Source organism: Culex quinquefasciatus, chromosome 2 (assembly GCF_015732765.1).
Source record: "Culex quinquefasciatus strain JHB chromosome 2, VPISU_Cqui_1.0_pri_paternal, whole genome shotgun sequence".
NCBI classification, from domain to species: domain Eukaryota; kingdom Metazoa; phylum Arthropoda; class Insecta; order Diptera; family Culicidae; genus Culex; species Culex quinquefasciatus.
Genome location: NC_051862.1, coordinates 65880842 through 65903860, shown reverse-complemented (window position 1 = coordinate 65903860; position 23019 = coordinate 65880842). Strand labels below are relative to the sequence as shown.

The following is a 23019-nucleotide window of genomic DNA, read 5'->3' as shown; positions in this document are numbered from 1 at the left end:
GAGTCGAGAGAATAGTGGTACCACTCACGGACACAGAGAACACAGCTCGAGATTGGCGAGAGAATTATTCTATCGAGGTTCATTTGCAAAAAAAGTTCATCCGTTCAAAACAAAAAACTAAAAGTGTCGACTACGGGAATCGAACCAGAGACCTTCGACACACTAACTCAATGACTTAACTGCCTCGGCCACCACAGCTTGGTGAACAAGGAGTGGTCAGATGTCAATGTATGGCACTTGTTGGAGATTTATTGTTTCAATTAACGAATGAACTCATTTGTTATGGTGGTGTGCGTTGGTAGCACTATTCTCTCGATTTTGGCGCTGAGCCCTCAATAAACTTTGAGGGAACGATTCTCTCGACTCGGAATTTTGGGTGTATATATAAAACTTTCAATGTCATACTCCCCTCCAAAAGCGCGACATACTTTATGACGTTGAGTTGCGTTTTTTAATTACGAAAAATTTTATTTCCAAACATGTATACACAGCTAAAAAAGTAGTAATCCAGATGCGTGTAAAAGTCCTGGGTGTAAAATAAGTTTAGCATTATTTTATGAAATTCTGTGTAATATTACACCCTGAAATATGTAGCCCATCAGTATGGGAAGCCTACTTGACCGAAATGTCAAGCTCATATATGCGTTTATCCTTACAGCTTTTCATCGATCTGATGGCCGAGTGGGCTAAGGCGCCAGTCCTTACTGTTGGTGCTGGGTTTGAGTCCCGTAGGTTGCAACTTTTTTTGTGTTTGCAAAAATTGTACACGCAGTGTGTAATATTAACTGTTTATTTTGACGAAGGTGATGTGCATACTTTTGCATGCGATTTTAGTATCGGATTTTTTGCTGTGTAGATGATCATCGCTGCAAATTTAAAATTATCGCAGTTTTAGTTAGAAAAGTTGATTTTTTCCCGTTTTTCATCTTTTTTCCCGTTGTTGCCCGTGACGCTCCGAAAATCCCAATTTTTATATTCAAAAAAGCATATCTCGGAATCCTGTTAAGGAATGCCTCCCATTCCAGGAATCCAATAAAAATATCAAATTATTTAGGCCAAGGAATCTCCAGAAAAAAAAGTTTATGCTCTTTTCAAATGGCTTTATATACCTATAGCTTTGCCAGAAACACCAATTCGATCTGATTTTTAATTTCAAGGTACAGATTTTTAACTTGTCATGAGACTTGCATGGAAGAATGCATACTGAAAAAGTGGACATTTCCGCATACCTAATAAAAAATAAACAGGAATGATTATTTCTGTTCGTTTTTATTTTGTGAGACTGTTATTTAAAACCCCTGGAGTAGCCAAAAATACACCCAAAAAAATGTTAGAAAAGGTTTACAAAAATTAAAAGACATTGGAAGGAGATGAAGATGTAATGAACAAATCCTCAAAGGTCTGTACAAAGTGCATACCAAGTTTATCGCAAGAAGACCATTACTTTCAGATTTCCCATACAAAATCAGTTTTCATTCAATCGAGCTCATATCTGGGATTATGACTACGTAGTACTTACAGTTACATTCATACAATCCAGCCTTGCAATGGATGCGGAACAGGCAAATTTGCACCACCCTCATATCCATTCTAACTTACTAGTAGATATTAAAACTTCCATTTTAGCATATTTCCTTCGTACATAATAAATAAACAACCGCCACTTAGACGTACCAGGAACAGGATCCAATATCAAAAGCGTAACTTTTCCCTCCCCAAAGGCAATGGCGCTAACTTTGGCTCAGATTTTTATGATTGATTTATCCAACTCTCAGTTGCAATCAGCGCCCAAAGTTGGCGACACTGAAGAATACATCTGGGAACTGGGAACCTTCTCGTTGGAAATTGAATTTACTCCAATCGTAACGAACCGTGCCACTCGGTCACACCAACACCCCCTCATTTCTCTTCCCTCGTGGCAGGATATGGAAAATTTGTAGTCGAATTTCGCTGGGAAAGTTGGGACCGGTGCCAGCGTTAAATCAATTTCGTTCCTAATTAACGGTTGCTTTAACGGGTACATAAGTGTCAACCGAAAAGGTACGGTCGAATTTCGAATTTTTGTGGGGGTTTTTTCTGCCCTTGACTTGGCTTAAGTTGGCTTAGATGATGGTGGGAGAAAATATCTCGTCAGTAAAGTGTCGCTAAATTAAACGCGACGTCAAGCTGGGTCGGAGAAATTATTAGCAGTGAGGCCGTAAATAGCCGATTTTGGAAGTGGGCCAAAATATGACGGAGTTGAGTTTCGAATCGTAGAAATTTTAATCTTAGACATACTTAGCATTATGACATAGTTTGATGATTGATTTTTCTCTAAATATTATCTCATAATGAAATGAAGTAATAAAATATTAAATTCCAAGCACTTTTTTTTTATCACGCTCAAGGCATATTTTTTTACAATTTTAGTCAAAATAAACCCAGGTCAAAAAAAAAAAAAAAGAAAAAATCTGTTATGATATCACAAAAATGGAGGAAAGTCATAAAAAAATGCCAAAATATTTTCTAGTAGGAAACAACAAATACATAAGGTGATGAGCACATGATTCTTAGACTCAAAAAAAATTGTCTTCGTTGAACTTGACAGATTAAACTGAAAGGTGCCGTTACGTAAAGCCACTTATTTTTCTTCATTCTTTCAAACGACGATACCATCAAAAAAATAACCCTACATAACCTAGGGGTGAAGAAGCCCCGTGCGATGAAAAGTGAAAAGGAAAAGTTTAATCCACCCCACCTGAGAACGCCAAGTGGTGAGCGATCCAGGTGGAACAAGTTAATCATTGAATACTTTGATACTTGACTTTGGAATACTTTTTCAGACTTAGAGAGCTTTGTAGGCGCGTTGGAGTGCGAATGAGCAACTGCTTCGTTTTAGCATATATTTTTTATTTTTTTACTCCAAATGGCAAAATTAGATTGTATATATACCGATAGAATTATTCAGATGTGCTTTAAAGATCAAAAAACTGAAAATCATAAACAGACACGCATGCTAGATTTTTTCCCCCAAACGTGACTTGTGATGGAAAAGAGATGAAGGTTGAATTAATGTGATAAAATCGAGAAGAAAAAACTTTTGCTGCTGGGTTCACGAGAACTTTTTTGGGAGTTTCTTTTTGTTGTGTTGTTAAGGGTAACTTTTGCGGACAACGTGCGATTGGCAGGTGTCGATTTAACTTTGCGATGTCATTTAATGCCAACTTTTAGGTTAACCAACTTGACCTTTCCCCCAGGGTATTAGAGTGAACGCTATCTAATTCGCGTTATTAAATTTCACAAGGGTTAGTAAAGTTTTACCATTTCACGGAACGCATGAAATCCTTGAAATTGAACTGAATACTTGTGAAATTCGAACTATATCTCTATCCTATGCACGCAAATACGCAAATATCACTTAAGTTGCCATAACTTGAGACAGGGTTGCCAGATCTTCAATTTTTCGAAATCGTTGGAAAGATCTTTTAAATACCTTACCAACGATCGGTCGAATGATAGATCCGGCTCTAAAAAAGTACATAAATATCACTTAAGGCGTTACATACATGTAAATCGTCAAAAAATGTCCGAGGTTGGTGTGAGCACACATTTAAACTTTTAGAGGGCATTTAAATGTACATTTTCATGTGTTATAACAAAATAGATATGAAGACATTTGGATGTACCATTGCCGAGATATAGCTATTTCAAGTTAGCAGTTTCAAAAATCGGGTGCCACGATATCTCAACACTGCTCTGACCAAATCAAAATTTTGGTAAAGACTCGTTAAACCGGTCCTGTGTGCATGACGAAGGCAGATTTTCAAAAACTTAATTTAAAAAAAGAAAGACATATTTTAATGTTTTTCATATTAAAAAACGTCAGTTTTTGATTTTTTATTTTTTATAAAAGCAAAATTTCAAAATCGGGCTTCCTCATGCACACGGGATATGTCTTGGGAGTCTTCTCCCCAAATTTCAGTCAATTTGGTCCATACCATCTCTAGATATGGTAACCGTAAATCAACTCCTTATTTAGAGAAAAACGTTCACAAAGTTTGACAGTTCGCTTTGCGCATGGCAAAATTGTGAACTTAAATCGTTTCAGTCATGAAATATCTTCGTGAAACTTTCAGGAGTGATTCATCTTTTTAGTAAATTTATTGAATTTTCTGTTATAAGACATTTTGTGATTTTCTACATGTATGTAACCCCTTAAGAACAATTCTCTGAGATTTCGGTCATTCATTTTTTTTCTTGGATTTTTTAATCCGGCTAAAACTTTTTTGGTGCCTTTGGTATGCACAAAGAAGCCATTTTGCATCATTAGTTTGACATATAATTTTCCATACAAATTTGACGGCTGTCCATTAGGGTGCCCAGAAAAAATGACCCCCTGCTCCACAAGCGGAAAACGGGTTTTTGGGTTATTTTAAGCATCTGTGTAAATTTTGAGCGAAATTGGATGAGATTAACCCATTGATACCCGGGCCTAAAGTTGGTGAAAAAATGTTTTTCATACAAAAATGACTTTTTTAAATCGCTAATAACTTTTCAGGATCGAGTTTTACAGTTTTGATATGTTCTACAAAGTTGTAGAGCATTAAATTTTCAATAAGAATCTCACTTTTGGGAATATTTGGATGCAAGTAGCGCACCGTGCAGACCAAACCGTAAGAAACTTGGGTTTTCCATACATTTTTTCGGTTTTTCCCACACAAACTTCACCTCCGAGTATCAATGGGTAAACGATGACCGATTTTGCTCATATTTGGCCCAGAGTCCTAAAATAGGTCGAGGAACAATATTCAGCTTGTGCTAAATATAGAGAATTTTCTCAGCCTTTCAAAAATATTTTTTTCAAAAGTGGGCACTCATTTGAAAAAATTAAAAACTGCTACTTATTTCAAAAAAGTTACCTAAAAATGGCGAGGTTTTGAAAAAAAGTAACATATTCTGGGCACCCTACTGTCCATACAAAAATTATATATGAATATTCAAAAATCGGTATCTTTTGAAGAAATTTTTTGATCGTGTCTTCGGCATAGTTGTAGGTATGGATAAAGACTACACTGAAAAAATGACACACGGTAAAATTTTTTGGTGATTTTTAATTTCACTTTTTATCACTAGAACTTCATTTGCAAAAAAACACTATTTTAATTTTTTTTTATATGTTTTAGGGGACACAAATGCCAACTTTTCAGAAATTTCCAGAGTGTGCAAAAAATCTTTGACCGAGTTATGAATTTTTAAATCAATACTGTTTTTTCCGGGACCGTGGTGTAGAAGTAAGCGTGGTTGCCTTTCACCCAGTCGGCCTGGGTTTGATCCCAGAAGGTCCCGGTGGGGACCATCCACAAACCACGTGGACACTTTTTTTGGAAATCTAAACCCCCCCCCCTCGTGGACAATTGTCCATACAAAAAAAAAACTTATTTGTATGGGCGTGGACAATCGCCATACCCCCTAAATTGTCCACGTGGTTTATGGATGGTCCCATGGCAAATTTTGAGACGAGATTTGTCTGATCAGCCTTCCGTCGGACGGGGAAAGTAAATGTTGGCACCGGTCTAACCTAGAGGTTTGGTCGGTAGCTCAGTCCAGGTGTAGGAGTCGTCTTCCTGGGTCCTGCCTCGGTGGGGTCGCTGGTAGGCAGTTGGACTAACAATCCAAAGGTCGTCAGTTCGAATCCCGGGGTTGATGGAAGCTTAGGTGTAAAAAGAGGTTTGCAATTGCCTCAACAATCAAGCCTTCGGACACCTAGTTTCGAGTAGGAATCTCGTAATCGAGAACGCCAAGGCAATGCTGTAGAGCGAATAATTTGATTTTTTTTATTTGACTGATTTTTCAAGAAAACAAATATTGGTCGCAAAAATTTTTCAACTTTATTTTTTGATGTAAAGTCGATTTGCAATCAAAAAGTACTCTATTGAAACTTTGATAGAGTGCACCGTTTTCAAGTTATAGCCATTTTTTGGGTAACTTTTTTGAAAAAACGTTACTTAATCCACCAGAAGGTGGTTGCTGCCTTCCTCCTAAAAGCCTTGCAACCACACACAACGAAAGCTCTGGCTAACGCTTACTTAGTAAAGACACTATACATCTGAGTGCTGCCATCTATGATAAATTTATTGAACCATTTGAAAGCACTGCAGTGTTTGTGTGCGTGCACTGAGCGGAAAGTTCCGACAGCCTTTCGCCGGAGCTTTCAAATTATGTAAACAATGACCCTTTTTTGTATCAACCAAAACAGTTTTTCGAACATAACTTTTAAAGTACTGCACCAAACCGGATGAAATTTAAAAAAGACTTAAAGAACCTGCAGATGAATCCAAAAACAAAGATCCGGACAAAATCGGTCGAGCCAGTTCCGAGAAAAGCGAGTGAGAAAAAAATTCTACGTCCATCCACACGCACAGACATTTGCTCAGAATTTGATTCTGAGCCGATATGTATACGTAAAGGTATATCTTGGAGGCCTCATTCAAAAGTTCAATTTCTGAGTGATTTTATAGCCTTGCCTCAGTGAGGTGAGGAAGGCAAAAAGTCGCAGTTATTCATTTTCAAAAATTAGTGCCCAACAAATATTTTTGAATAGATTAGAAAATTCTCTGAATTTTGCTTTTTGAACATTGTTGATTCGACTCTTAGTTATTGAGATATTACCATGCAAAGATTTAAAAACAGAGACTAACATTGCAAAAGGGTCAAACATTCTATATTACGTCCTTTTGAAATGTAAGTCTTGATTTAAAAAAATAAATATATATTTCAGAAACTCGTATCGACAAAGTTCAAAAAGCTAAGTATAGAGAATTTTCTCAGCCTTTCAAAAATATTTTTTTCAAAAGTGGGCAAACATGGGCACTCATTTGAAAAAATTAAAAACTGCTACTTATTTCAAAAAAGTTACCTAAAAATGGCTATAACTTGAAAACGGTGCACTTTATCAAAATTTTACTTAAGTACTTTTTGATTGCCAATTCGATTTTACATAGACAAATGAAGTTGAAGAATTTTTGCGAATGATGTTTGGATTTTTTGAAAAAATCAATATTGATTTGAAAATTCATAACTCAGTCAAAGATTTTATGCACATTCTGGAAATTTCTGAAAAGTTGGCATTTGATGTTCCCTTAAACATATCAAAAAATAAAAAATAGTGTTTTGCCTTCCTCACATTACTGAGGAAAGGCTATAAAATCACTCGAAAACTGAACTTCTCAATTAGACCTCCTAGACCCACCTTCATGTACACCTATCGACTCAGAATCAAATTCTGAGCAAATGTCTGTGTGTGTGGTGGGATGTTGATCAAAAAATTGTCACTCGATTATCTCAACATTGGCTTAACCGATTTTGTCCGTTTTGGCGTCATTCGATCCGTCTTGGGGTCCCATAAGTCGGTATTAAAAATTATGCAGTTTAGTTAAGTACTTCAAAAGTTATGCTAAAAACGATTTTAACAAAAGTCCGGAAGATTGTAAAAGGGTGGTTTTGTAAGAAAACCCGGCATGTTATACATTTTTAGAAAGGTATTTTAAAGACCTTTCCAACGCGTCCAAGACATTGAAGATCTGACAACCCTATCAAAAGTTATTACCACTTAAGTGTTATTTATGTACTTTTTGGAAGCCGGATCTCAGATATCATGATGAAAACGTTGTCCGGATCTATCATGCGACCTATCGTTGAACAGGTAATCAAAGACCTTTCCAACGCGTCCAAAACATTGAAAATCTGACAACCCTATCAAAAGTTATAAGCACTTAAGTGATATTTATGCACTTTTGGAGGGCGGTTCTCAGATATTTTGATGAAAACGATGTCCGGATCTATCATGCGACCTGTCGTTGGATAGGTAATCGAAAGACCTTTCCAATGCATTCAAAACATAAAAGATCTGCCAACCCTATCAAAAGTTATAAGCACTTAAGTGTTATTTATACATTTTTTGGAGGCCAGATCTCAGGTGTTTTGATGAAAACGTTGTCCAAATATATCATGCGACCTATCTTTGGATAGATAATTAATAAGCCTTTCCAACGGGCACAAATTGAATTGGAGATTTGACTACGCTATCATAAGTTGTAAGCACATAAGTGCCCTGAAATAATAATGAGATGAATAATTAGTCAAATTGATAGAACACTTAAAGGTCCGCCCTATTTTGGATAGCATTACCTTTTAAATGTGAGGAAGGCACCAACCACCTAAGGGTGGATTAAGTAACGTTTTTTTATGCAAATCAAGTTAAAATGACAAAAAATTAAATTTAAAATCACCAAAAAAAATTACCGTTTATCTTTTTTTTTCAGAGTAGTCCTTCCATACCTACAACTTTGCCGAAGACACCAAATCGTTAAAAAAAATTCTTCAAAAGATACAGATTTTTGAATTTTCATGTATCATTTTTCTATGGACAGCTGCCAAATTTGTATGGAAAATTATATGGATGAACTAATGATGCAAAATGGCTTTTGGATGGATTAAGGGTTGGGTGATTAGGTATTTTTATTTATTAGATTTAATGGAACATATTTTTTGATTTAAAAAAGAGTTATAAAACTCAAGCAATTTTTCGAAAATTGATCGAAGCAATACTTTTTATTGCCAATTTATTATCATTCATTGATCATCAATGAATGACAATAAATTGGAAAAAAATAAGCAATAATAATTAAAATAATTGTTGCAAACCATACGCAAATCCGGAAATTTTTTGATGTCATTTTTCAACCATCAGTTTTGTATACAATGTATTTTTTTAATAATAAAAAGATCAACGCCAAAATTTTTATTGATGGCCAGTGGCAGTGATGGAAGTGGAATTATCTGGACCAGTTTCGTCAATTTTTACGAGATGACAAACTGTTTGATCAAGCGAACACCTGTGTACTGGACCAAGCTGCCAGCGGGTATGAAGATGAAGATTATTCATAAATTCATTCATTTATTGTCATTCATTGATCAGCACTTCTTAGTTCTTAGTTCTTACTCTGTCCCTTTCCCTTATTGGCCTGTCCCTTCTCCTTGCTGGCCTGCCCCTTGCTGCCCTTGGTATCCTTCGGAGGAGAACGGATTGGGTTCGCATGAGCGCAAGGGCCATGGCAAACGTGGCCACGGAAAGGGAAAGGGTGAGCCTTTCCCTTTCCGTGGCCACGTTTGCCATGGCCCTTGCGCTCATGCGAACCCAATCCGTTCTCCTCCGAGGAACCATGCTTCTTGGTTCCAGCAGCGGTAGTGGTGTCCGGGTTGGAAGAGCTGCTGGAGGTTTCCGTAACTGCCGGAGCAGGGGCACCGGGTCCGGTTACGGTGGCGGGGTCAGTGGCAACGGTTACATTATGGCCGGTCACCGGTTGGAATACGGCCAGATAGGCGACGGTGGCCACCAGGGGGATGAAGAATGTGATCTTCATGGTTTCCTTGGTAGGGTTTGGTAGATTGGTACAAACTGTATTGTTGAATAAACTGATGATACTGAGTGATTTTCTGCGTGCCTTTATACTATCACTTTACGCTGTTGGAAATTTAATGAGCTTTTAATATGACTTAAAATAGTGCGTAGCGAAGAATTATAAAGCGTAATTTTGATCACTTTCAACACAATCATTAGCAACTGAACTCTCAAATTGGAGATTTTTTATTAACAAGCGCTATTACTCGTCTAGACATGAATTAATTAAGTTGATTATATTTTGACCTCGTATATTCGACCTTCAATTTTGGAACAGTTTGGGTCTCCAATCTCTTAAAGTTTATTTTGAAAATAGGATTATACCCTTACCTCAGAGACCATGGCAAAATCCCTAAACCAAATTCAATTTCTTTCCACACTAGCATTTTGTTGACATTTTCCAATTGAATGACAACAGAACACAAAAACGCATTTAATTTTCAACTTCATCTTCACGTCGTCAACGCCGGCGATGATGGTTTGCCCCCACCATGGACAGTATATTGCTTCCTGGGATAGTTATTTATATTCAATTATTCCGTTTCGTTCCGATCCGACCGGATTCAATCTAAAATCCTCTCTCCCAGCCACGGTCTCCCATGGCAATCAAAACTGAAGCATGTCATCTAATGATGTCTTTTTTTTCGCATTTTTTTTTCCTCCACAGAAAACTCCCACCTGGACGATCTGTACACCCGGTACCGGCAGCGGCTGCGAAAGTCCCTGTTCATCTCTGGCCTTGGCATATCGATACTGTGCTGTCTGGTATCAATCGTCCTGTGCCAGCTTCAGACCGCGGTAAGATGAAATTATTGCTTCGGTTCTGCTGCTGCTGCTCCGGACAATTTGCATGAATCCCATTTCCCAGTGGAGTGTATTTTTTCCATCGTTGCCACTTGACAAGTGAGCCAGTTCTCTGGAAGAATGTGAGGATATTGTGGTTTCATCGACAGGACTTTTCCTGTTTCAATCCAATTCAATGAGTTGCAACAACTCGATTTTTTAGCACTTGTCGTATTGATCAACCTCGGTAAACTACGTTGGATAATTGCACTGAAAGTAATTGAAACTGAAGTTCTTTGCTATTACGTTTTCAACTGAGGCCTCTATTTCTAAATTGATTTGACAGAGAATCCATCATTGCTGCATCTATCCACAATAAAAAACGAACATTTCCATTCTGGTTTTACGACCATGACGAAGAACTGTGCTCGTTCACTCCATAGAACTAGCCGCCAGAGAAGAAAAACACTCCACTAAACCCAACTTCCAGCAAAAACCCCTACCACGAATTGAAAACCCACAAACTCAACGGAGTCATGTCGGTTGATTTATAGATTGTGGCTGACTTGACGATGCTCGGCGTGGCCGCCGTGATCCTGTGCGGCATCCTGGTGGCACTGCACTTCCCGGTCGTGATGAACTCCCCGCTGGCGGCCTTGGCCTTTGCCATGCTCACCACCGGGACCATCGGCGCGGTGGCGATTGCCGTCGGAGCCCAGCTGGCACCGCTGCCACTGTTTGCGCTCATTTTGGTAAGTATTGCAGCGTTTTTCGTGGACTTTTTATGGTTTCGACCGTAGATCGATTAGTGTTTCACACCACTCTCACGTTACCGTTTGAATCAACAATCATCGCCACCTTTTTTTTTTTTGCTTTCCTGGAATGATGCCTTCAACTAGATTGCATTTTGCAAACGAATGTACTTGCTCTGTTGTCGAAGTGCAATCGACGAGAGAAGGATTTTATCGGGAATTCGCTTGAGATGGGAATGCAATTGCGAACATCAAAGCTCTCAAGGGAAACGAAAGCATGGAAACATATTTGGTTCGAATCATTTGAATGCACTTTATTCGAGAGATTCAATGTAAGATGTTTAAAAAAATACACTGAAACAAAAATACACGCCACTTCTATGAGATTTTATGATTTTTAAGTTTAAAAGTTAATTTTCAAAGCGACGTCACGATTTTTTTTCGCTCAAAATGTTTGAGGAAATAGCCAAAGATGTAACAAAAAGACTGATGAAAAATGCAGGATGGTATGTCTGGCAGTGCGTGGCCGAATGGTTACGCTGTCCGCTTTGTAAGCGGATGATTCTGGGTTCGATTCCCATCTGCTCCAACCTTCCATCGGATGAGGAAGTAAAATGTCGGTCCCGGCCTTGGTTGTTAGGCCGTTAAGTCATTCCAGATGTAGGAGTCGTCTCCATGCCATACGTACAAACAACACACCAAACCAAGCCTACTCTGGTGGAATCGCTGGCGGCGGTTGGACTCGCAATCCAAAGGTCGTCAGTTCAAACACTGGGGTGGAAGGTTCCTTGGAGTAGAAAGAGGTTTGGGTGCTCTCCCCATTTAAGCCTTCGGACTCCAAGGTTCGAGCAGAAACTTGCAATAGAGACCACAAAAGACCCGGGGGTCGTTAATGTGAATGGTTTGATTTTTTGATGTCTCTCCTAAAAAAAATATAAAAATCATTTACTGAAACTGTTTTTTTTTTAAAGTGGTCTAAACGTCAAAATTTTCAAAAACCGATAGTCGGAATCGATTTCCTAGACAATTTTACATAAAAGTCTCCATATTGACCATTGTCCTATGTCCAACCCTTGTGAACATACAGCGGTTTTAAAAATATTTTTTTTGAAAAAATTGGGGTTTTGGTGGTTTTTGGCAATTTTTATATTACAGACCTGATTTTTCAGTCTCAAAAATATTTTTACCGTAAAGCTCGTCCAATTTCCCATAAGTTTGCCTTTGATAGCTTTTCAATTTGTCTCGTTTTAATGTTTCCATAAGCTTATTTACTATCCAGGTTTCTACCACACTGAGAAAAATATTCTATCCCAAGTAACAAAAAGAATGCTTGTTTGTCTTAACAAGTTTTATAAAAGCTTTGAAAATTACTTCTCAGTTTTATGCAAACATTAAACAAAACATTCTGGATTTATGATACGAATATTTTAATAATATCTTCAAATAATCTTCAAGAGTATTTTAGGAATATGGAACATAGTTTTATGCCACACCTAGGTTTTTTACTTAAAGTTATCCCAAAGAGGTTAATTTCAAGACAACTTAACTTCCCAAAACTGCATTAAAACTCAATTGAAACTAATTCGCTTTATGAAAGCATATTTCCAGATTGTTTGAATTTGATCTGTCAAATCACTCACATTCGCAAATCATTCGTACAAGATGTCGCTGTCGTTCGGTTTAGTGTCTAAGTGCTAATTCCGAGAATTACGTTTTTTCGTAATCCGAATCACGCGTGGACGTTACGATTTTCACCTTCGGAAAAGTGTACGAGGTCGGGTGCAAGCCGAATTCGTTAGCATGCGTGTCCAGCAATACATTTCACTCCGACACGTCGTGATCGAGCAGCACGCGAATCGCCATTATGGCCGCCACTCCCGTGGCCACAGTTCAGGTTCGCTGGTCAACTGGTTGAAGATCGTGTCGATCCGGATTTGTTTGCAGAAGTCACCAACGCCCGGCTTAGTGGGACCTCTTTTCTATCCGTTTGTCCTGGTACGGAACTCTTTTGGCGTTTCCTCATCGACGTCTCGACGGAAGCAGCGACAGAACATTCGAGGACCAGTCGGATAAAACCTTTTGAGAAGATAATAAACTCGTCCCTCGGATTGGTGGTGTTGTGTTCGTTATCAAAAATAAAAAAAAACAGCGATGTTTTGGCTAAATTATTTTATGATGGATGACAAATTCTTCCATGTAAGAAAAACATGTGTGCTTAACGATGATTTGGCCCACTTACAACAAATAAATAAATTGAATTGAAAAAATCACAACCTTTGTTTTTATTTAGCTAGGGAAAAGAAATTCAGAGATTTATTGTCGGATCTACCTTCTGCGAACTAATGTATGCATGCACTACGGTCGCAGTACTACGCCTTTTGCTCTGGATCAAAACCTCTTTAAAGCTTACATCAGCCTTTGACTTCTTACTCAATCTTGAACAAGAGCTTTTCTAGAAACATGACTCTTAAAGAGGCTAGGACAAGAGCTTCTCAAGAAAAAATAGTTTCACAAGAGCTCCACTTTGCTCTTAACTCAGGTTTAATGCTGATTTATTGTTGTTCTGGAGATAAGTTAGCTTTATGATCATTTTTGGCTAAGATAACTTGAATATCTCTTCAGGAAAGGAACAAAACTTAAATTGTTACTTGGGTATTATCAGTTATGAGCAATGTAATTAAACTTATATCTGTAAGCCCATATATCCAATTGAAATGCTGTCAAAGGTAAACTTATGGGAAATTGGACGAGCTTTCAAGTAAAAATATTTACGAGACTGAAAAATCAAGTCTGTCATATAGAAATTGCCAAAAACCACCAAAAACCCTATTAAAAATAAAAAAAATCTCATAGAAGTGGCGTTTATTTTTGTTTCAGTGTATTTTTTTTCAGAAAGCCCGTCAAATTTCCTACAAGTTTGTCTTTGGCCACTTTTTGATACGATGCAACGGCTTCGAGATACAGTAATTTTTAAATTACAAAATACAAAAATATTTAAATACCTTACGCCCTTCTCAAATGTTGTTTTCGAGCACTATTGGCTTCATATACACAAAAATGGCTTATATAGGCCTAGGATAACATGTCTACAAAGTTTCATTGAAATCGGAGAGGGTCGGGTACAAAAGTACCAGAAAAATTCCTGATTTGAGCTGGAATTGCTCATGTTACAAATGGGGACAAAAACTTATGAGCCATAGAAAAGTATGGGCAAAATAATGGCCGCCAAGTTTTAATTTTTGAAAAAAAAAGTTTTTGGAAAAAAAAATAAATCTTAGAGATTTTTTTTAAGATTCCAGTTTTGAAAACTGTAAAATTAAATGTGCAATCGAAATGTACTCTACAGACTTTTTGAAAAAGTGAACCGTTTTCAAGATACAGCCACTTCAAGTTTAATTTTAACTGTAAAGTTCCCGTTTTTGGATTTTTTTTAAATAATGTCTATGATTGTCCATTCATGAAAATATTTTTTAGAAAACTTCAGATAATTTACAATAAAATTGCCTAGAAGATCAACCAGAGGTCCGTTGCTGAAAACAGCGATTAAAAGAAAAAAGAAAGATTAAAAGAAACAAGAAAATTTTACTTTTTTTTTAATTCTCATCCAAACATTCCCACATTTTCTAATACCAATATCTCAGCAACTAATGGTCCAATTTTCAATGTTGAAAAATTAAACATTTATGAAATTTTATGATCTTTTCGAAAAAAATATTTTGATAATTTTATAATCAAGACAAACATTTCAAAAAGGCTAAACATTCATCATTAAGCCAATTTGAAATGTAAGTCTTGATTCTGAAATTTTCAACGGAAGTTTCAAGTTAAAATTAAACTTTGAATGACTTTATCTAGAAAACGGTATACTTTATCAAAAAATCCTTGCTGTCCTTTTCGATTGCAAATTTGATTTTGTTTTAAAAACTGAAGTCAAAAATTGTCATGACTAAAATTTCTATTATTTCCAAAAATCAAAATCATAGCTTGGCGGCAATATTTTTGTCCATACTTCTCTAAGGATCAAAACTTGCGGTTTTTTATTCCATAAAAAAAAAACAAAAAATATCAATAATTGAAAAATAAGAATCTTGCGAGAAACTGTTAAAGAGAAATCTGTGAAAAAAATTTAATATGAAAATCCATTTTTTCTGAATAGTCCAGAATCGATTATCCGAAGGCCTTGGCCAAATTTCACTTCGGATAATCGAATAACGAAAAAATTTTTTTTTCGTTGTCTTAGTTCAGATTGTCGAGCTCAAATATGACCCAAAAACTACTCTAAAATATTTAGAATTTTGAAATCCAAGATGGCGACCTATATGGCGGTGCTGAAATAATGAAAATTTGCCTTTTTTTTAAATAGGCAATCAACTATTAAAATTTGTCTAAAATGAGGCCACAGAACTCGAATTTGATGTAATAAGTAAGAAAAATTAAAAATCGAATAATCAAACTTCGAATAATCCAACTTCGGATAATCGAAATTTCGGATAATCGATTCTGGGCTGTACCTACAACTTTGTCCAAGACACCAAATCGATCAGAAAATTCCATCAAAAGTTACAGATTTTCGAATTTTGCGTATGAACAGCTGCCAAAATGATATGCAGATTTTATGGAGCTAACATTCTGGTTTCCGTAAAACTAGTTTTGGACTTATTGTCAAAGTTACAGCCTTCAAAGTAAAAAAATCACATTTAAATCTCAAACATCTAAAAAAGCAAAATCCAATCTTTGTGCACCAGATCGCATTTTTTTTTTTTTTTTGGAGGGTGATCCAGCCGCACATCGTTGATGTCGAAACCTATAAACCCTCGTCCTGTCACGTCCGTCAGTAGTCTTGTCGTACATTACAACTAGAACCAGATCAGCCAATGAATTAGTACACTTCGACCAAATAAACACTGACGCTGTATGGATCTGACTCTAGAATAAATGCATAGTTGTGTGTCCAAAATATTCAATTATACATATAATTCCAAATATTCATTTGCGGAAACTACATAACTTGAATTGAATACAAGATTTAAAGTAACCTATCCGAAACCTACTCTTATCTCAAATCCCCGACAAAAACTAAATTTTTAAAAACCCGCATCCTAACCAGACACCCAAATTAAGATAGGGAAAAATCACATATGATTTAATATTTGCACTATCGGAGAACCTCCTTGTCTCGATGACAGCTTACCGGCCCTCGATTAAGCCCTGAGACTGCGTCAAAATGGGTTCTCGTAGCATGAAGTGGTGTCCATGTGTAAAAATGGAAGCTTCAGCAATATACTGAAAACTTCGATTTTAATTCCACATCGAATCAAATCGTACTCCTTGCCAAACAAGCATCAAACCTATGATACTCATTATGACAAAGCCCAGGGATGCACCAGATTGCATTTGAAAAAGAAATCTAGCACTACAAATGCTGAAAATATCTGAGGGTTGTTTCGCTTCAAACTCGAGATATTTATATTAGAAAATGTAAAATTTCATAAAACTAAATTTCTGTATGCTAAATTGCTGAGTAAAATTTTTATTAATTAATAAAAACTAAAAAAACCATTTACAGATTCCCAAGGAACTGTTTTTATTGTTTTTTTTTTTTTTTTTTTGCAGAATAGTTGTTTTCTCGGGTCAAAAATTAGCACTATATGTTTTGCACGAATTTAACAACCTACCATTACAAAGTCGTTTTTTGTTTTTTTGATTGGCTCGAGATGGTGGATTTTTCAGAACAAAGTTTTTTTCCGATTGCTTTTAGGCACCTAAACAACTCCTCAAAATTTTGATTTTGATTTGTTATTGTTTGTAAATTTCACTATATTTTTCAAACCGTCAAGCACGATTCACGACACGTCAAAATGTAATTAAATGATTACATTTTCCATTTTCTCTATTATTTTCTCTAAAAACGGTCACCATTATTTTCTAAAGTTCATCACACTGAAACAACGAACAAATTAAAACGCTCCAACCACCCGGAATAACCCCTTTATTCAAACAGCAAAGACCACAAAAGAGCACTCTGTCAGTGTAACTACTACTTGGCGGTACCAACCCGCACTCAACTTCCCCCTGCCTTGCTGACCGTTGCACAAAATGGTCGTCTTTCTGCAAATTAAAAACGGGAAATTTACAAGAAAATGCAAATTCATTACGCTCGTCCACGTCCTGCGCTTCTGTGTTGAAATGCCTCCCTTGCTCGAGGCTCCATCGTCGTCCTCTACTTTCTCTACTTTATGTCTGGTATGTAACGATTCACTCACGGTCGTAGGCCAGAGTGAAGGAGCGCTTTCTTCCCTAACCCCGACTTCCTTACTAAAGGCAAATGTCCTGCTGTGTGCTTTGAGCCCCGGCAGAGAAGTGATAAAGTGACGACAGCACAGCAGGACATCGAAGCCTTAGTGTTATCACAGTGGAAAATGTTCACTTTTTATGCTCAACTTATTTATAAATCGTCAAATGTATTTATTTATTTTTCTTGGTTTTTACACAAAAATTATGCTCATGTTACTTGATTTATACTTAACAGTAAGAAATTAATTTTCCAATGTGTCATCATTTGTTCAAATGGCGCAAGCGAAACTGGAGGCCGGGCCAGGAAAGTGGCCGCGGGACCGACTGTTGATTCCTGTGTTTGCCGGGCGATTTTTCAACCCAGCGAGAGATGGTCGGGGGAGATTAATGCTAGGCGTTCGCTGCACTCTGGAATAAGAGATGAGCTGGATTTTTCTCTGTTAGGTATTTTCTTTGTTTGGAACTGTTTGCTTGAAAGGGGTTGACATTTTTCCACCAGGGGGTGGACATTTGCGCTTTTGGAGGGTTTAGCGAAAGGAATGACTTTATATCATTTTTCACCCAAATTTAACCTACAAGAAATAAAACTGACTGGAAATTATGGAATAGTTCGTTAACTTGAATAAAAATGTAAATTGATATCTATCACATAAAACAGCAGTCAGTTTAGGAAAAGTAACTAAAATGGCAAAGAATCGCTACCCCCATAAAAAAAGAAAACAAAAAAAAAGAAAAAAATTTAATTTACGAGCCATGGTTTTAACATTTGAATGAAAAAGTGTTTAAAAATGCATTATACATCTGTCCACTTGTTTTGCAATCATTAGTTTCCAAAAAGAATTGACGATTTTTTTTTTTTGCCAAAAATAAAGTTTTTGCGATGCTGTACATTAAAATTTCATAAAAATTCAAAATATTTTAAATCCAGCCCAAACATGCTAAATATGATTATCAATGCATTCAATGCATTTTAGATTGTTTTCAGTTGATTTAACTTTTAATTTCATAAAAATTTTGAAGTTTAAAAAAAAATTTTTTTTTTGCCCCCTGATTTTTTGAACCAATTTTGAAGAAGCGGCGACATAAATTTTGAAAAATATTTGCAACGGCCTTATTAAAACAATATTTTTCTAGGCTTTGCAGTTAGGTTGATAAAACATCCAAATACTATAGTTTTCTTTTCTACATTTGAACGGAATTTATTGACTTCTTCGGGGGGAAGTTCTCGATCTAATATATGTTAGATTGTCCTGATTAGGGTTAGTGAATTTTCACGATTTCGCGGACAGCGTGAAATTCGTGAAATTTGGTAATTTACGTGAGATCCCGTGAAAATTAGAAATTTTCCTTAAATAGTACTTTTTATGTAAATTATTTACTTTAGTTTTCAAACAAATCACATGATACAAACTTCTTAAAGAATTAGAGGAAACAACAAGTTTTATGCACATGCATAATTTTTGTTTTTTTCTCTGATTTTGAAGTTTTTCAATCAAAACTTTTAAAATTGACTCAAAAAAATAAAAATATTCGTTTTTGTCGCTATTTGTCCCATGGATATTTTTCATAAGCTTTACTCAGAAAACTCACTTTTTTTTAATCATACTACATTCTCTCTAACAACAATTTGACTTCCATTTCATTTTGAAGGAAGAATTCGAAAAGAAATTAGAGAATTCTTACTTCATTAATTGATGCTTAAATGAATTTAAATGATTTTTCACAGTCCCGCGAAATTTTCACAAGGTTTGATGATTTTTTTTTTGGTTCTTGTAGAAATAAAAAAAATAAAAGTTAAATAAAATATAAAGATTACAAACATTTTTTTTTTGCTTCCAGACTTTTCTAATGAAACTTTTGAAGGGGGTGTAAAAACCTTCTAGAACTAAATTAATTTTACATTAATCATTTTGGCTGGTACAGACATTAACCTTTTTTTTGAATAATAATTGAAGCGAATGTAAATAGATAATATAAAAGCGAATCAGAAGACACTATTTTGTTCTGTAAATCAAATATCCCACTGAGAATTTTGGCTCGAGCCTCGACTCGATTCAGGCTCAGCCAGATCGACTCGAGCCAAAATTCTCAGTGGGATGTTACAAAAAAACAATACAAACAATGAGCATGCGCAAGATCAAACTTATTTTGCAATGTCAATTTATTTAATTCATTTTAAATCTTTGATCAAAATTTATTCACTAGATAATATCATCTTACGTAAATATCAGTTTTCTCGTTTAATATTGGTGAAGAAATTGACAGTTGGTTGAATAATAATAAAAAATGAAGTATATCAAGTTTTTTTCTGTACGATTTTCAATGACATTTTAAAATTTTTCACGTTCAGTGAAATTTCCGTGAAATTTAGTGTTTTGGAATTTTGGTCCCCGTGAAAATTGCAATTCTTGAACGTGGAAAATCACTAAGCCTAGCCTAGTGTGATTGGTTTATACATAGAGCAATTCCAGCTCAAATCAGGAATTTTTATGGTTCTTTTGTACCCGACCCTCTCCGAATTCAATGAAACTTTTTAGACATGTTATCCTAGGTTTATATAAGCCATTTTTTGTATATGGAGCCAGTTGCACTCGATAATGACATTTGAGAAGGGCGTCAGGGTTTTAAATATTTTTGTATTTCGTAATTTGAATATTGCTGTATCTCGAAGGCGTTGCATCGTATCAAAAAGTGGTCAAAGACAAACTTGTAGGAAATTGGACGGGCTTTCTGAAAAAATACACTGAATCAAAAATACACACCACCTCTATGAGATTTTTTGATTTTTAACGGTACACATCAACCATAGCTTTTGCACCCAGATTTCTGTTACAGACATTTTTGTATCTTCAAAACTACGGGAACTATCGATATAATTTTTTATTCAACCCCTAAATTACTGTCTTCGTAGTTATTTACAACAGAGTTTGACTATTTTTACAATCAGATTCTTGCAGGATTGGGACCGTAAGTTTGACAATTTTGCAATAAGAAGACAACAACTTCCTTGGTTGCTGTGCACCCTTAAGTCTAAAACTTAAATTTAAAGGTGATGTCACGATTTCTTTTTGTTCAAATTTTTTTAGGAAATAGCCTAAGATGTATCAAAAAGACTCACGAAAAATGCAGGATGGTATGTCTCTCCTAAAAAAATACAAAACTCATTTACTAAAACTGTTTTTTTTTAAGTGGTCTAAACGTCAAAATTTACAAAAACCGATACTGGGAATCGATTCCCCAGACAATTTTACATAAAAGTCTCCATATTGACCATTGTCCTTAGTCCAATCCTTGTAAAGATACAGCGATTTTAAAAATAAAAATGTTGAAAAAATAGGTTTTTTGGTGGTTCTTTAGCAATTTCTATATGAAAGACTTGATTTTTCAGTCTCGTAAATATTTTTAACGGAAAGCTCGTCCAATTTCCCATAAGTTTTCCTTTTACAGCTTTTCAATTTGACTCATTTGAATATTTACGTAAGCTGATTTACTATCCCGGTTTCTACCACACTGAAAAAAATATACTCTTTTCAGTTATGAGCAAAGTAAACTTATATCTGTAAGCCCATACATCCAATTCAAATGTTGCCAAAGGCAAACTTATGTGAAATTGGACGAGCTTTCTGTTAAAAATATTTACGAGACTGAAAAATCAAGTCTGTCATATAGACATTGCCAAAAACCACCAAAAAACCTATCTGTATCTTCACAAGGATTCGACATAGGACAATGGTCAATATGGAGACTTTTATGTAAAATTGTCTGGAAATTCGATTCCCAGTATCGGTTTTTGAAAATTAGTAAATAATTTTTGTGTTTTTTAGGAGAGACATACCATCCTGCATTTTTCGTGAGTCTTTTTGATACATCTTAGGCTATTTCCTCAAAAATTTTGAACGAAAAAAAAAGTGACATCACCTTTAAATTTAACTTTTAAACATAAAAATAGAACATTCTCATAGAAGCGGCGTGTATTTTTCTTTCAGTATATTTTTAACAGAAAGCCCGTTCAATTTCCTACAAGTTTGCCTTTGACCACTTTTTGATACGATGCAACGGCTTCGAGATACAGCAATATTTAAAATACGAATTACAAAAATATTTAAAACCCGGCGCAATTCTCAAATGTCATTATCGAGTGCTACTGGCTCCATATACACAAAAATGGCTTATATAGGCCTAAGATAACATGTCTAAAAAGTTTCATTGAATTCGGAGAGGGTCGGGTACAAAAGTACCAGAAAAAATCCTGATTTGAGCTAGAATTGCTCCATACTAGTCTCCATACAAATTTGGCAGCTGTCCGTATAAAAATTATACGTAAATATTCAAAAATATGTAACTTTTGTAGGAATTTTCTCATCAATTTGTGTCTCCGGCAAAGTTGTAGGTATTGATGAGGACTATTCAAAAATATAGGTACACGGAATAAAAATATTGCCATAGAGCCATAGAAAAGAATGGTCAAAAATTTTTTCCTCTGAGTTATGATTTTTTGAATATTAGTGATTTTTGGAAAACATCGAAATTTTATACATACAATTTATTGACCTGTTTTTTAATGAAAATTTGAATTTGCAATTTTCAAATCTGATTTTCTCATTTGGAACAACATTTTTAAATCTCATGTTTTTTTCTAACACTGCAGGGTTATTTTTTAAGAGTGTTTTTTTTTTTTAAGAGTGTAACATTGTTCTACGCCGGGACCGTGGTGTAGAGGTAAGCGTGATTGCCTCTCACCCAGTCGGCCTGGGTTCGATCCCAGACGGTCCCGGTGGCATTTTTCGAGACGAGATTTGTCTGATCACGCCTTCCGTCGGACGGGAAGTAAATGTTGGCCCCGGACTAACCTAAAAAAAAAGGTTAGGTCGTTAGCTCAGTCCAGGTGTAGGAGTCGTCTCCCTGGGTCCTGCCTCGGTGGAGTCGCTGGTAGGCAGTTGGACTAACAATCCAAAGGTCGTCAGTTCGAATCCCGGGGTGGATGGAAGCTAAGGTGTAAAAAGAGGTTTGCAATTGCCTCAACAATCAAGCCTTCGAACACCTAGTTTCGAGTAGGAATCTCGCAATCGAGAACGCCAAGGCAATGCTGTAGAGCGAATAATTTGATTTTGATTTTTGAACATTTTTCTACATAGTTGTAGAGCAGACAATTACAAAAAAATTATTTATAAACATAAGGGGTTTGCTTGTAATCATGACGAGTTATCGCGATTTAACGAAAAACTAACATAATCCACCTATGTGGTTGTGTCTTCCTCACTCGTTACTAAACGAACCTTTTAATCTTGAATCTTGAAAATTACCTATCCATGGGTCGGAAGAGGGATCCGGACATCGTTTACATACAAATAAGTGAGATCCGGTTTCAAAAAAGTACATAAAATCACTTAACTTGTCATAACTTGAGACAGGGATGCCAGATTTTCAACATAACGTGATAACTCGTGATGGTCACAAGCAAACCCATAATGTTTGAACATTAATTTTTGTAATTGTCTGGTTACAACTTTGTAGTACATTCTTAAAATCTCAAAAATAACCCTGCATAATTACAGAAAATACGAAATTTTAGAATGACAAATTTTGCTCTAAAAAAATTACGGTTATTGCAGATTTCAAAAGTTCATTTAATTTCCCATAAAATAACATATCCCAAAAAAATGACAGCCGAGTGATCAGGGAACAAAATTGCCCCTTAGGATAAAGTATCACGGTTGGAAAACTACTGTGTGAGTTGGCGGAAAATGACCC

The 23019-nt window shown here is 35.9% G+C and overlaps 1 protein-coding gene across 1 annotated transcript in view; it reads left to right on the top strand.

Annotated features, from left to right (window-relative positions):
- LOC6036842 (adenylate cyclase type 2) overlaps nt 1-23019 on the top strand; it is a 111700-nt gene that overhangs the window by 38523 nt on the left and 50158 nt on the right. The window contains exons 2-3 of the mRNA XM_038254226.1: nt 10107-10237; nt 10777-10974. Coding sequence (XP_038110154.1) covers nt 10107-10237; nt 10777-10974 — 329 coding nt within the window. The remainder of the gene's footprint in view (nt 1-10106; nt 10238-10776; nt 10975-23019) is intronic.